The 14,897-nt window shown below is 59.4% G+C and overlaps 5 protein-coding genes across 5 annotated transcripts; 2 read left to right on the top strand and 3 right to left on the bottom strand.

Moving 5' to 3' along the window:
• Positions 1-93: 93 nt before the first annotated feature.
• EX895_006123 (uncharacterized protein) lies at positions 94-1,155 on the bottom strand (the record flags this gene model as incomplete). The annotated part of the gene is made up of 1 exon (XM_029886715.1): positions 94-1,155. The coding sequence occupies one exon, from the start codon at positions 1,153-1,155 to the stop codon at positions 94-96; it is 1,062 nt and encodes a 353-aa protein (XP_029737028.1).
• Positions 1,156-1,614: 459 nt separating this feature from the next.
• On the top strand, positions 1,615-8,238 carry EX895_006122 (uncharacterized protein; the record flags this gene model as incomplete). The annotated part of the gene is made up of 1 exon (XM_029886714.1): positions 1,615-8,238. The coding sequence occupies one exon, from the start codon at positions 1,615-1,617 to the stop codon at positions 8,236-8,238; it is 6,624 nt and encodes a 2,207-aa protein (XP_029737027.1).
• Positions 8,239-8,343: 105 nt separating this feature from the next.
• Positions 8,344-10,278, bottom strand: EX895_006121 (uncharacterized protein; the record flags this gene model as incomplete). Its single annotated transcript, XM_029886713.1, has 1 exon — positions 8,344-10,278. One exon carries the CDS (start codon positions 10,276-10,278, stop codon positions 8,344-8,346), a length of 1,935 nt encoding a protein of 644 aa, XP_029737026.1.
• Positions 10,279-10,721: 443 nt separating this feature from the next.
• On the top strand, positions 10,722-13,406 carry EX895_006120 (uncharacterized protein; the record flags this gene model as incomplete). The annotated part of the gene is made up of 1 exon (XM_029886712.1): positions 10,722-13,406. The coding sequence occupies one exon, from the start codon at positions 10,722-10,724 to the stop codon at positions 13,404-13,406; it is 2,685 nt and encodes an 894-aa protein (XP_029737025.1).
• A 135-nt stretch (positions 13,407-13,541) lies between these two features.
• On the bottom strand, positions 13,542-14,614 carry EX895_006119 (uncharacterized protein; the record flags this gene model as incomplete). The annotated part of the gene is made up of 2 exons (XM_029886711.1): positions 13,542-14,444; positions 14,525-14,614. 2 exons carry the CDS (start codon positions 14,612-14,614, stop codon positions 13,542-13,544), a joined length of 993 nt encoding a protein of 330 aa, XP_029737024.1.
• Positions 14,615-14,897: the final 283 nt, after the last annotated feature.

The raw sequence follows: 14,897 nt of genomic DNA, 5'->3' as shown, positions 1-14,897 counted from the left end.
TCCAAGACATTGCTGAGAGACCTGCTCTGATTTAGTTGCTAGTTGTACATTCATGCCGAAAGAAAAGTCGGGTGCTGCGGCGAGGTCAAAGCTTCAAGCCAAGTCGGCCACATCGTCGTGCTCTTCGTCGTCTTCTTCACGGCGCATGCTGACAGTGACACCGGACCGATTCGCCTCGTAGTCGTCCTCATCTTCTTCATCGTGACTGCTGCTGTACAGCTCGCGGCCTTGGAAGCCGTTCGAAGTGGCTGCTCGTGCCTGGACGTTAGAAGGGTTGGCGAGGGGCGTGCTGAAGTCGTCCTCGTCAAAGTGAGAATTGGCTCCGGGTGTAGCGAATACGGAGGGCGGTCCGCCGATACGCGGCGTCTTGAGCTGGTCTTCGGGAATTCCTTGCTCTTCATCTTGGCGCGACGAGAGCTCTGGCGGGACCTGGGGCAAGTCTTGAGGTTTTGGAATGCGATGCAACAGACCGTATCCCACGCCGCAGCCTAGCAATCCTTCCCCTCCCCACTCGCGGTTTGGAATCATGATGACCTCTCGCGTGTTGTCAAAATCCGAGTTGTATACGTAGAGCCGCAAAGCGCGGTCAGTGTGTGCTTCGACGAGCTCGTAGAAGTCGCCTTCTGCTTGCAGCACTCCTCCAGGCCAACCGATGACAAAGTCGCCAAACGGGACCAAACCAGCCGACTCGGCAGGAGATCCTTCGAGGATCTCGAGGATGTGCCATACGTGTGAAAGCGCCTGAGAAGGATTGCATAGCCTCAGCGACAGCCCGAGCAGCGAAGGTTGTGACTTGGCTTCCGAGCTGGTCCCGTTGATGCTGCTGGTGGAAGGTTGAGAAGACCACTGACGCGAAGGTACGAGGCTGACCTGGCGCAGCTGCTGCCGTTTGGAGTTCCATACGTTGAGCGTCACTTGCGTACCCTCCCGCTCTTCCAGGCTCTTCCATGCGCCCAAGCCGGTCGAGTCGGCTCCTCCGTCGACATCCTTGGTCGGATCGAGCGCCACACCGTCCAGGCCAACGCAGAAATCGAAAAACGGTTCGATGCCTGCCAGGTGTGCCGGGGAACCCGCGGCGACGCGGACGACGTGATAGCCCTGTCGTGGCGCTTCGTTCGAGTCGTCTACCCGCAACCGTGATTCGGAAGCACCCATGTTGAGACCAGAAGAGACGTGATTGGTGGAGGATGAAGGAAGTCGCCTCTGGCAAATGCAAGCTATCGCGTGTCAGGATGCTTGCTGAGAATATGGTGGCCCGACCGTCCAACACTCAACTCGCGCCCTTCCATTTCACTGTGCAGCGCTGCAAGCTCGAATTTTCTGAGCCGTCACGTGAAGCGCAAACATGAGGCAGGAAATCGGCGAAATTGAGAAGGCACGAAGATCTGGCGTGTCGCATCAACCATCATCATCCATCCTTGCCTCCATCCAGTCCTCTCTCCACCACCATTCAACGCTCGTTTCGATCTGGACATTTGTCTGCAACAGCCATTGAGAGCTGCATACAGCTCGAATCCGCCCTTCCTTTGCGCATGCTTTCGCTCATTTAAACGCAAGCAACAAATCAGACCCGAGTCGGAAGCTGGCTAGCCTGTGCACGGCTCGACGCCGACCATGGCGGACGATAACCCCGCTCCTGACGCTCAGGAGATCCAGAGGCTGGTGCTAGCTGCCGCTGATGCTGCTGACGCCCGACAACAGCAATCTGCACCTACATCCGCGGACGCTACCATGCAGGACTCAACCGCAACACCTGCCGTCGCCCCTACTGTCACATCAACACCTCTCCACGTGCAACTCCCACCTCACATCTCTGCAGACCAGCTCACGCTTGCGTTGACAACACTGAGCGACGCAGAGCCGCGCCCGCTCATCACCACTGAACGTATCCAGTCTCCCGATGCCGACCTAGTGCTCCACCTCTACGACATTGCTGTCCGCTCGTTGGGTTGGAAAGAGCAAATCTCGACGCTTCAAGAAGCTCAGCAAGGCTCCCAAGCTGCTCAACAGGCCGCTCAAGACCTCAGCCATCAGCTGGAGCAGGAGCTTGAAAAGGAGAGAACGGCGGCGCTTGAAGCTTCGCGTCTCAAAGACAGTCTACAGACTGAAGTGGTCAACCTTCAAACTCAGATCGGCTCCCTGCAGACCTCGCTTGAGAACGAAAAGCGAGAGCACGAGGCCGCCAAGCAGACAAGCTCAGAACTAGCAGCCGAGCTAACCGCCTCTCAGGCACAGACTGCCGCCCTTAAAATCGACGTCGAGACGGAACGCCGAGCAAAGGAGCTCGTTCAAAGCGAAAAGGATCGCCTTTCCGCGGAACTGGTTGGCGTCAGTGCACAGCTCACCACACTCAAAAGCTCCACGGAGACCGGCGTGCGTCAAGCTGCCGAAGTTCGTGGCAGGCTCGAAAAGTCCGAGCAGGAGAAGCGCGACATCCTAGCCAGTCTTCAGCGAGAACGCGAGGAGAGCACGCGCAAGGCCGAAGAGATCAATACGCTGCTCACCCGCAATCGCGATGCACGCCAGGAAATCTCACGCCTCGCCACAGAGGTGCAAGAGTCGCGCAGCCAAGAAAACATCGCCAAGTTCAAGGTGCAAGGTCTCGAGCAGGAGATCCAACTCACCAAGAAGGATGCCGAGTGGGCCCATGACCAGCTGCTCAAGCTCAACGAAACCTCCGCCACCTTCCGCGCAACCAAACGCGCCGAGCTCAGTCGCGTCCAGGCCGACTTGGATATGGCCCGTCAAGAAGCGGCCGTTGCACGCTCCAAGGTCGAATCTCTCCAAGCCGCGTACAACGAGGCCAGCACTAGGCTCAGTCAGACCTCGGACAAGGTTGCAGAGCTTTCCGGCCGCCTCGCATCGCAGGAAGACTCGTTCCGCTCTGAGGTTAGCAGCCAGAGTCAGCTCGTCAAGCTGCTCGAAAGGCGTGCCGAACACGCGTCGCAACGAATCGCTGAGCTCGAAGACCAGTGGGAAGAGGTGCTCGAACAGTGTCGCCAGCGAGAGCAAGAGGCTTGGACAGAAACAGAGAAAGAGGCCAAGCTCCGTGAAGCTCTCGCAAAGGAGAACCATGAACTCTCTGAGGCGCTCGACCGTCTTGCAGAGGGAGTCGGCATCGGCCAAAGTCAGCGCGAGAACGGCGACGCTTTCCTGGACCAAACCCTCGATGCTGCGAGCGATGCCGGCGTCGACTTTGATGTTCGCAGCACGGCTTCGACACCACGACGAGCAGGTTTGATGGGCACAGCCTCTTCCTTCAACAACAGCTTCGGCATCTCACCCACCGCAGAAATCGCCAACCGAATCCGCAAGTCCGGCAAGAGCTTCAGTCAAATTTACATGGAGCTTGCCAAGACACAAGAAGAGCTTCGTCGCGAGAGACTCGAATCCAAGCGTCTGACTTCGGTCCTAGCTCAGGTGATGGACGAGCTGCAGGATCGGGCACCGCAGCTGCAGGCGCAACGCGAAGAGACCGAGCGCCTTGCTACCGACCTCGACGAGATGGTCGGCCAGGTCGCTATTGCCTCACAAGAGAGAGATACAGCACAGGCCGAGGCCAAGCGTTTGCAGCTCGATCTCGAGCGCATCGGTCGCGAGAACGGCTTCATGTCACAGCAGCTTGCCGACTTTGGACGTCAAGTGCGCGAGCTCACCAAGGCCATCATCATGCGGGACGACCCTGACGCCGCTGCACGCCTCGAGGACGACGGGAGTCTTCTTGCCGAGCTGGATGCCATTGCTCCTCTTCCTGAGGCGCTGCCCGAATCCGACACACAAGCCGTCATCACCAACGAGCTCGTCACTTTCCACTCTTTGACCGAGCTCTGCAGCCAGAATGCCCGGCTTCTGCAGGTAACGCGCCAGCTCGGGGCCAAGATGGAAGAGGAGGAGCGCAACTACAGAGCGCGCCTTGCCGAGGACCAAGACGATGCTGTCAACGAAGCGCGCGACCTGATCGTGCGACTCGAAGATGAAGTGCGACAGGAGCGTTACAAGGTGGAGGAGGTCAGCAAGGAGCGAGATCTCTTCCGTCAGCTCTGTGCTACGGGCGGTCGCAGCGGCGATGCCAAGGCAGGTGAAGAGGCGCCCTCGAGTGCCAATGTGGCCACCAGCTCTGGCCTGCCTCTTGCTGAGTACGAGGCTCTGCGGTCTCGACACGAACGCCTCAAGACCGACACCGACGCCGAGCTTTCCCGCTATCGTGAAGAGGTGCGATCTCTGCAGATAGAGATGAGCAAGACCACCGTCACCTCGGCGCGTGAGCAAGCACTGCGTCAAGCTGCCGAGGACAAGTACGCCAACCTGCAACGAACCTTCGAACTCACCAAGACCGACCTGGACGATCTGTCGAAGCGAGCAACGCAACTCCAAGAAAACTTGGCGCGCCGAGATGTCTCTGTGCAGATGCTGGAGGAGCAGCTCATCCAAGCCCAATCCAGCCAGGAGCAGCTCCGCACGCAGGTCGCGAGCTTGCAGGCCGAAAAGGAGATCTGGAAGTCTTCCGAGTCTAAGCTGCTCGAAGAGAATCGCGCAATGCAGGTCGAGAGAAACAACCTGCAAGAGCTCGTTCGCACCACGCAAGCCATGCAGACCGAGCTCGAACAAGGTGGCCGCGACATTAAGTCGCGCCTCGAGCAAGACGTCAAGAGGCTCGAAGAGATCAACGAAGATCTCCGCAGCCGTCTCGCCGCCGAACAGGATCTGTATCGTCAGCTCAGCCTTCGCCGCGAGATTGAGACCAAAGACCTACAGAGCCGCATCGATCTGTCCAGCTCGGAGCTCAGCAGCGCTCGAGAAGCGCTTGCCATTGCCCGAACCAGTGCGGATCACACGCAGCTGCGCGTGGAGGACTTGACTCGGCAGCTTGAGTCTACACAGGAGAAGCTTGGCATCTACGAACGCCGCGACCAGCTCTCGCGCGATCCTGTCGCGTTCCGTGCTCAAGCTGATGTCGAACTCTCGAGGGAAGAGCAGCTCGAGATCGAGCTGGCCGACCTGAAAGCCGGAAGGGCAGCCGCGCAGCTGGAGGTGCGGAAGAGCAAGCTCGAGGTGGAGCAGGCTCTAGCCGCAGTCGCTGAGAAGGATGCTGCCCTCGCTTCTTTGACGCAGGAGCATGAGCAGCTCAGGAACAGCACTTCATCTGAGCTATCATCCAAGGCTGCCGAGATCGACGCGCTACAGCAGCAAATTTCTAGCGCTTCGTCTCAGCTCTCAGCTGTCCAGGTCGAGCTGCAGGATCTGAAACAACAGCTGGACACTGAGCGCGCGGCGTTCCAGGCTGAGAAGAAATCTCTCGAGGATGCCATTACAGAGCTCGGCACCGTCGAGGAGCGTGCTCGCGCCGAGCAAGAGGATGTCAAGGGCGAGATTCGCAAGCATGTGCAAGCCGCAAAGGCGGCCCAGCTCAAGCTCGACGAAGTTACGAAACAGGTCGAGACGCTCACCACCGATCTTGCAGACGCACGGGAACAACTCAAGAAAGTTCGACAGGAAGCCGGCGCGCTTCGCAGCTCCAAGGACTTGGCCGAAGCCGAATGGGGCCGAGAGAAAGCCAGCTGGGATGCCGTGCGCCAGGCACTTGAACGGGAAAAGTCAGATCTCAAGCACAGGATCGACGACCTCACGATTCAGAATCAGATCCTCCACACGCATCTCGAAGCCATCAACGCGCAAGCCGACCAAATGCGCCAGGCTGCGGCAGCACCTCTCCCAAGCGCTGACGTCGACATGGAGCTTGATCAGGCCAGCAACACTGTGGCTGCTTCCAGTGAGTCAGCTCCCGCTGCAGCGGCGGAAGGTGCCGAACCAACGGTCGAACCGACAGCACAAGCCGCAGGAGCGTCTTCTGAAGGCACCGGCGACAGCGCAGCAGCTCGAACCGCTGGGGAAGCAACGACGTCGGAGGCCCCTGCCGCTCCAGCTACAGACGTCGTGCAGGTCAAGAAGGAGGAGACAAGCACTTCAGGCTCTGAGCTGGCACACTCACTCATGAAGCGTCGCGTTGACGAGCTTCACGAAGTGGTTGGATTCCTCCGACGTGAAAAGGGAGTCGTTGAATCGAATTTGGAGATCAACAAGCAAGACGTGTCTCGTCTAAAGCAGACAGTCGAGCATCTCAACAAGACGCTCGCCGAGACGCGATCCGAGCTCGACGCCGAGAGGACCAAGAACGTGTCCACCGCCAGCAGCGCCACTCAGCATTCGGAGCTGCTCGAGAAGATCAACCAGCTCAACGAGCTGCGCGAGAACTACAGCACGCTACAAGAGAGCGCAAATCGTGCAGATGCGCGCATTGTTCAACTGGATTCCGAGCTCAGAGCGGCGAACACGGAGCTTGAACCCGTCCGGGAGCAGCTGCGCAATGCACAGATCGAACTCGAAGCATCGCAGGCAGAACTCAACGTGTTGCGCGAGGACAGCAAGCGATGGCAATCCCGAGCTCAGTCGCTTCTCCAGACGCACGGCATCAACGAAGAGATGCAAAAGGTCGAACAGCAGCGTGCTGAAGCCCAGCAAAAGGTGGAAGAGACAGAGAAAAGCTTGAAGGAGAAGGAAGCTGCGACGGAAGCCCTCAAGACCGAGCTGGAAGCTTCCAAAACCAAATTTGAAGCGCTCAGGGAGCAGGCGCGAACGAGAATTGCTGCCGAGCGAAAGGCGGTCGCTGAGATTCAGGAGAAGTTGGCGGCTCTGCAACGGGAAAAGGACGAGGACGCAGCCAAGTATGAGGAGGCAATTGCGACGCACGGGGCCAACCTTGCTCAGCTCGTCATCGAGCGAGATGCTCTGAAGGAGCAGCTTGAGAAGGCTCAGGCTGCTGCTGCAACTTCTGCTGTCGAGGGCATCGCACCTGCTTCTGGCACAGAATCTACTACTGCGGACGACACTACCGCACCTGCCACCCTTGATGGTGACGAGTCGGCGGCGTCCGCCACTGCCGGCCAACAGGCAGCCATCGAAGCAGCGGTCGCCGAGGCCCAAAAGCAGTTCGAAGAGATCAAGGCCAAGCTCGAAGCGGAAAAAGCAGAGGCCGAGGTGATGCGTGACAAGCATCTCCAGAGAGGAAAGGAGTTCCTTCGAGACAGACGCGCAGCCGAAGCCGAAGTCAAGGCCCGCGACGAGACAATCGCCCAGCTCAAGCAGCAGTTCACCGAGAACAACGCGGAAGCGATCGAAAAGGCGGTCCAGGAACGTCTTGCAGCCGCCAACGGTACCGTTACGGGCACTCATGCCGCAGACACCGACTCGGAAGTGGCCGCGCTGCGCATGCGTGTCGCCGAACTCGAAGGCAAGCTCCAAGCTGCCGAGACGAGGATTCGGGAGCTCGAGGCTCAGCTTGCTTCCGCCGGCAGTGGTGAGCCGATCTCTGCTGATGTTGCAGAACTCAAGCGGGCCCATGCTGAGGAATTGCAACAGCTGCAGGCGTCGCTCGAGGACAAGTACGCACAAGCACCTGCCGCCCGTGGCGAAGACGGCGACATCGAATCGCAGGTGCAACTGCGCCTGAAAGAACTCGAGGACGAACGCGAGGTCGCTGTGCAGGAGGCCATCGCTGCTGCGGTCTCTGCTCGCGAGACTGAGCTCAAGGCGCAGTATGACGAGACAGCCAAGGCGCGCTTCGAAGCGGGTAAGAACGAGGCCAACTTGCGCAACACGCTCATGATCAAGCAGAAGGACAACAAGATCGCTAAGCTCACGGCCGAGATTGCCGCTCTCAAGGGCGAAGAGGCGCCTGGGGCTAGTGGCGGTGCCGCACCCGGTAGCACGCCGACGGGCCCCGCTGCTGCGGCTGCCGGTGCTGCTGCTGGGGGTGGAGCAGGAGGTGGACTGCCAACGCGACCGGGAGTGTTCAGTCGAGGCGCAGCACAAGCCGGCCGAGCGACCGCACGACCTGTCGTAGCCAGGCCGATCCCTACAGGACCCGCCAACGCTACTACAGCTGGCGGCGGCGGCGGCGGCGGCGCTGCAAATACGACGCCAACCACGATCGCCTCGATCCGCGGCGCAGCCGCTGCGGGACGAGGCGGGCGCATCGCCAACGCTGCCGCGCGTGGGGGGCGCGGCGGTGCAACTGCAGGCGCCAAACGCAAGCTCTCCGCCCAGGGCCTTGCCACGGCCGCTGGCAACGCGGGCAATGCCGGAGGTGCAGAGGCTGGGCAGGGTGGCGCGAAGAAGCCTCGCGCTGCGGGGGCTCCGGTTGCGATCAAGCGGCCTGGTCAGGGTGGACAGGGGTCGTAGTGATGTATGTCTTCTCATTTGATTCTCATTTGACACTCTACAATCTTTCAGGCACGTTGGAAGAGCACGTGCGATTTTCGGTGTGTGGTATCGGTGTGTGTTGCATCATGGTTTGGCCTTCTTCTGGGGCGAAAAGAAGGACCGGATATCGGTTCCTGAGTCTTTGGCCTTCTTGTTGCTCTTCCCGCTCGTTTTCGCTTGCGCGCTTCTAGGCGGTTCCTTGCCCGCCTCTTCCAGTGCAGCGCCCCGGGAAGGAGACAGCTGCCTCCACGCGCGCCCCTCGTCCTCCCTGGCGCTCTCCGCGGCGCTCCTCTGCTTTTCGAGCATGTCGTCCATCGGACCGCGTGCCTTTTTCGGGGAGCTCTTCCACGTGTGCGGGGGAGCCTGCGGGAACGGTTCGTGTCTTGGCTGGCCGCGGTTCTTGCCGCGGGGCGCGTTGACGTGGACGCCTCCGCCGGACGAAGGCGACAGGCGACGGCTGTAGCCCCCGCGTGGCCGGGGTGGGGAGAGCGGCGGGTTGTACGGGTCTGGTGAGAAGCGGCTGGATGGTTCCTCTGCTGTAGGGGCGGCGCGAGTGTCTTGCTCGCAGTGAGGCGGCGGTGAGGAGGACGACTGGGTTCGAGGGCGTTTGGATGCCTCGCTGCTGTGATTTGACGGATCACGTTTTCTCGTCCCGCTCGAAACAGCACCGAGCTCGCCTTCAGGAACACCAAATCCATCTCCGACCTCTTCGCCTCGGACCGAACCATTGACATGAGGGCCGCTGCCGCCGTTCGAGCTTGACGATGGCTCCGAACCAGACGACTCGCCAACCACGACAATCGACTCGCTCATATTCGCCGCGCCGCCCGGCTGATTGCGGTCCGACTGTTCGAACTCTAGTTGCATCTGCTCTGCCAGCTTTCGGTCTTGCTCCTCCTGTTCTGCCCTAGCCGTGGCCTCCGCCAAAGCAGCCGCCTCTTCGACTTTGTGTGCGGCCAACAGATCCTGTGAGTCGTCGGACGAGCTTGGCATGAGCGCCTCACTTTCTTGCGATGGCTGTTTCTCGTCCTTTTGTGCGACACCTGAGCTTCCGTCATTGCTAGCGCCTACTTGCTTCTTCGATGGCTGCTTCGGCTGTTTCTGCTTGGCAAAGAACGCCCTGAGGCCATCTTTGCGTTCCTCGACCGGCAAAATAAAGCTCGGATCGCTATTGCCCACTTTTCCTACTTCCGTGGGCACCTTGTAGCACTCCAACTCGCTCTGAAGTGGGCGGAGCAGCTTGGCGACTTCGGAGCTCCAAGTATCGTCAACATCGACGCCCTTTTTGACCTCGCTGTCTGTTTTCGGGTTGGCGTCCAGTCCGAGCCAGGTGGAGATGGCCTCAGCAGTGGGGAGAATGACGGGCATGCGATCGTGAAGGAAGCCGAGCTGCGAGTTGCTGGCGGTGGTGACGATACTGAAAGTGTACAGTGGTTTATCCTCGCCTTCGAAGCGCACGCGCTCCCAGAGACCTGCGAGAGGCATCAGGCGTTTCCCGTGCCCTGTCTTGTCGTTTCGACCCTGTCCTGGCTCTGTCATGCCTACGAAATGCGGGATGCGCTCGACCTTATCGCCATCGCCCGGAGCACCGCGTTTCTGCCACTCGTAGAAGCCTTGGACAAACACGACGCATCGCTGACTCGGTAGCAGCGGATGCCACATCGATCTCTGTGGCGAGAGGAGCGTATCGTCGCGCGCATTGATGGTCTTGTATGCTTCTCCGTAGCTCGGCGGCTTTTTGTGGAAGCGAGGAATGAGCCCCCACTTCATGGTCTGTATGATGAGCTGGTGCTTACGGTCGTCGTCGGTGGGGTTCTGGAGGGATTTGAGACGACGTTCGCGCTCCCAGGAGAGTTCGCGACGGACAACGGGCGATCGTGTTTGTGGCGCGACATTGTGGGAAGGGGTATAGTCGTCTGCATCCGGGGCTGGAGTGGGTGGCGGATGATCAGGAAGCTCGTCCTGCACCGCTGCGCGGTACTGAGGGATGGACTGGGCGTTAGCGAATCGGCCACACATGCTGGCGAGCTATGTTGGTGATCGCATTGTTAGCTGCTTTTGATGGTGGCCGTGATGATCGGAAGGAAACGACGCTTGGCGAGTGGCTTAGGCTGAGCTCGGGCTACGTAGGCTGACTCTGCTCTTTGAAAGAAGGGTTCATAGGCTGTGCATGCATTTCGCACTTGTTGCCTCCACATCGTGGCCTCGGCATTCCCGAAAAATTGAATCGGGATTGGGCTGAATCGGGTCCCGTTCGAAAACAGAAGCGTAGAATCACGTGTAACAATCTCGCGGACAGGCGAAATCGCGAAGTGTAAGTGAGTGTTGGACTTTTGGTCGGGTGTTTTTCTATGAAGCTGCAGCTGTTTGACGTTTCTGGCACCCGTATCAATTAACACCATCCACCTCTTCACTCGAATACACTCTACACCAGCTTCCGGATCGCTACCAAACATTTGGAGATGGCGCTTGAAGATTCTTTTGACGGCGCTGCGTCGGTTCAGTTGCCAGTCAGCCCGGACGGGTCACTGGTGCAATTGATGCCGGCGCAAGCGAGTGTCGCAGCGTCAGCCATCGGCCAATCCGATGCGCTAGAGCATCCCAGCACCACCGCCGCTATCGTTCAAGAAAATGTTCAGTCAGGCACTCTCGAAGGCGTCATGCTCTCGGGGCTGCAATCCCCCGAACAGAAGCGATCGTTCAGCATCGAAACAAAGCCAATGTCGCCTGAGAAAGCTGCATTGGCAGCCATGTTTGACTCGATCAAGATGCCACCTCCGACCTCCCCTTCCAAATCACCACGCAAGGCTTCGGGAAGTAGCGTTCTCTCATCTCCATCTAAACAGGTTTCTCGCGATATCGCGCCGTCGCTGTTTACCAAGCCCAGCTCTCCCACCACCTCCCCTTCCAAGATCGGATCCACCGATCCGGCCTCTCCTCGACCTTACAATCGTGACTCTCCCTTGCGCCGGCCCGTCATTATCAGCTCCTCTTCTTCACCTGGCAAGGGGCTGCAGCTGACTGATACTAGAACCAGCAATGCGACGACCCCGCTTTCGCCGGCTCCGGCCTCGTCATCCACTGCAGGTAAGCCTCCTAGAATGCGACCTTCGATGCTGGCTTCTTCGAGCAGCCCGAGTGCAAAGCTCTCTGATCTCACCCTGAACCTCGACACGACGGGGACACAAGAGCTGCTCTTCAACCAGGACGCCAGCTTCCTCGTTGCTGCTGCCAACACAGCTGCAGACGTCACCATCGATGATAGTTTCGACGTGTCGAGCGCCAAGGCAAGGATCAAGTCTTCTTCTTCTGTCTCGGCCTCCGTCGGTGCTGCTGGCACAACGAGGAGAAGCTCGCCTGCCAAGTATGGAGCATACAAAGCCAAGCCGAGATGCAGTATGGTTCCGGAGGACGATGTTCCCGAGATCAAACCGGGCACGCCGAGTAGGAGGAGCAATACGTTGGGTCTGAGGGGGCTCGGTATTGGAAAGGTAATCAAGAACGCGGCTGGTGACGACACGATCGAGTTGAATCTCACGGGTAGCTTTATCGGCAACTCGAGCATCATTGCTGGCAACCTCATGGATGAAAGCGGAGAGGCGTCTTTGCTGTTCGGAAACAACTCGTTCTCCATCTCGCAATCGCGGTCTCCGAAAAAGGGCGCGGAGAAAGCGAACATACAACCAAAGAGACAGCAAGCCAGACTAGGCAGCAGCGATGACGATGACGACGATGAGGAGGAGGAGGAAGACTTTGAGAGGGATACGAAGAACATGCAGAAATGGGCGACCGAGGCTGCACGCAAGGCGCTGGTCGGCAGACAGGTTGTGGACAAGACTCCCAGTAGAGGCTTAGCCTCCGCCAGGACTGCCATATCCACCGTCACTCGCCCCTCTGCCGCTCCTTCGACCGTCACAAAGCCAGTCTCGCGCAGTGCTCCACGCACTTCGCTCGTGACACCGAGAGCTGGGTCGAGGTTGCTCCAGCCTCGAGCGTCAGGCGCAGCAGCGGCGGCAGCCAAACCAGAACCAGCCCTATCTCGCTCAGGAAGCGCCTCGAGCGGCTTGTCATCCCATTCATCCTCCTCTTCACTCGCCTCCTCCGCGCAGCTCAGCAGCATCGATCCAGGCAGCGAAGCAAAGACTCCCATGCGAAGCAGACGCAAGAGCACTTTCACCACCACACGCCCTCCCGTCTCCGGCCCAGCACGTCGAAGGGAATCGCTAGCGTCCGCTGCTGTCGTGCAAGCACACCCTATCCCGCCTGTTCCTTCCCTCGGGCCCGCAACACCGGGACGTAGTCGGACTGCGTCTACCCCGGCCACGACAGCAGGCAGCTCTCCAGGTATGAAGACCCCAACTGCCGCTTCGAGGACCATTCCGAAGCCACGCGCCTCGTTGACCAGTCGGAGCAGCGGTGTGCTCCCGACTCCGCGTGCTTCTGCTCCTGCGACTGCGGGCACTGCAGGTGTAGGGGCCATCCCACGACCACGTGCGTCGCTCACCGCCTCATCCACCACATCCGCTTCGGCACGCTCTTCTGTCGCTTTGACTAGAACGCCCAGCGCACGCACAGCTACAGCGCGTTCTGCCTCGCTGGCCACCCCTACTGCGCGTACTGCCACCACGCGCTCCGCCGCTGTTGCCGCCAATGCCACTCCTTTGGCCACAGGAGGTTTGCGTAAAAGCGCATCGCAGCCGCACGGACTCGATAACTCGAGCGTCGATGTGGGTGAGACCCCCACTGGCGTTGCGCGGCCGAGGACGTTGGTGCCGCGTGCAAGTATGAGCCGGATCGGTAGTGTCGCAGCTACTCGAACGTCGGGCCTTGTGACGCCGAGAGCGACTGTGGCGACCGCGGTTGGCGGGTCTGCACGCGTCCCACCGACGACAGCCCAGGTGGAGGCGTTGTCAGAGGCGAGGGGCAACAGCGGTGTGCCTGCAGCCAAGGTCTCGGCTGTCTCTGCGTCCAAGACCGGCGGCATACCGGTCACACGCAGGCCGTCCATGACTGGGCGTGCGGGATCCTCGAGCGGCGGAGGTGGGTTCGGCTTCAAACCTCGCACCTCGGCGGTGTATATTGGTGCCGGTACCGGCGCTACTCGAAAGCCGTCTTTGCTGCTGGACGGCGAAGACAAGGAGAATTAGGGGGGGTAGGGGGGGTTTTTTCACTGCAAAGCAATCACGACATGGTCTCTTTTCACACGATGTGTCTCTATCGATGTATTGGAAGTGTATATTGAGAGCGGAAAGTATGAGAAGAGTGCGGAATTGCAGCGCAGATCACTTGTGCTCCTTGACGATAAAAGACGGCTTTCCGGTCTCGAGGGCGGTCTTGATGGAGCCGAACACCTGGACCTCCATCTTTTTTTGTGTTTCGACCGTCTCGGTGCCCATGTGGGGCAGGAGGATGCAGTTGTCCATCTTGACGAGGCGCTCGTCGATCTTGGGCTCGGCGGGGTAGACGTCCAAGCCGGCACTGGAGAGCTTTCCGGACGTGAGGGCCTCGATGAGGGCCTCTTCATCGACGACGCCGCCACGGGCGGTGTTGACCAGCACGGCGCCGTCCTTCATCTGGTCGAACTGGGCCTTTCCGAATGACTTCTCGGTCTGCTTGTTGAGCGGCAGATTGAGCGAGACGACGTCGGACTGGGCGAGCAGTTCCTGTTGCGACGAGATGTACTTGTACGAGGGATCGGCGTTGGGGTTGGGGTTGCGGTTGTAGTAGATGATCTTCATGTCGAACGCAGCGGCGCGCTTGGCGAGCGCCGAACCGATGCCGCCCATTCCGATGATTCCCAGCGTCTTGCCTTCAGGGTCGTGGGCGGGCTTCAGACCAGACTTCCACTTGCCACTGCGAGCGTTGATCTCGGCACGGTAGTACTGGCGCAAGCTCGACAACACCAGGAACATGGCCGTGTCCGCCGTAGCATCGTCGACAGCAGCAGGCGTGTGCGAGACGGTGATGCCGCGCGCCTTGGCAGCGTGCACATCGATCTGGTCGTAGCCGGCACCGTTGTGGCAGATGGACTTGAGCGAGGCGGGGAGCTGGTTGACGAGTTCAGCGTCAAACACGCCGATCTTGTCTGCCGAATCATTGTGACGGTAGATGGCCACAATGTTGGAGTACTTGCCGCCGGACGCGCAGGCCTGGAAGAACTCGGCTCGCGAGGAAGTGTCCAGTTGCTGTTTGTTGGCAGAAGGAAGGAGGAGAAGTCAGCGAGTTTGTCATGTGGACGCGCTGGTGTGCTTTTGGTCGAACTTACAAGGATCTCTGCTACCGAGCCAAGATCGTTCTTGAGCTCGTCGTGAGCATGGACGATGGTGCCGCAAATGAGAACCTGGGGCTTGGACATGATTGTGAATGATAGGAAGGCGGTTCCAAGAGGTCGATGGGATAGGACTACAGCAAGAGGAGTTGTATAGCAACGAGAAGAAGTAGGAAAGGAAGGAACTAAGAATCTTCTGAGAAGTGGAGTGTGTGGTATTATAAGCAAGGCCGGACTGGTCTCTGCATATTGTACGAGCGGAGAAGCCTCAAATGGCCGGCGAGGAAATTGGCCCTACCACTCGCTCGCTCACTCTACAGCAAGGCAGATCAAGTGGGGTTAATGTTCAAGAGACAGACACTAAGTAGCG

This window comes from Sporisorium graminicola, chromosome SGRAM_8 (genome assembly GCF_005498985.1).
Source record: "Sporisorium graminicola strain CBS 10092 chromosome SGRAM_8, whole genome shotgun sequence".
Classification (NCBI taxonomy): domain Eukaryota; kingdom Fungi; phylum Basidiomycota; class Ustilaginomycetes; order Ustilaginales; family Ustilaginaceae; genus Sporisorium; species Sporisorium graminicola.
The sequence above is the reverse complement of the archived record's forward strand: the minus strand, read 5'-3'. Positions and strand labels throughout refer to the sequence as shown.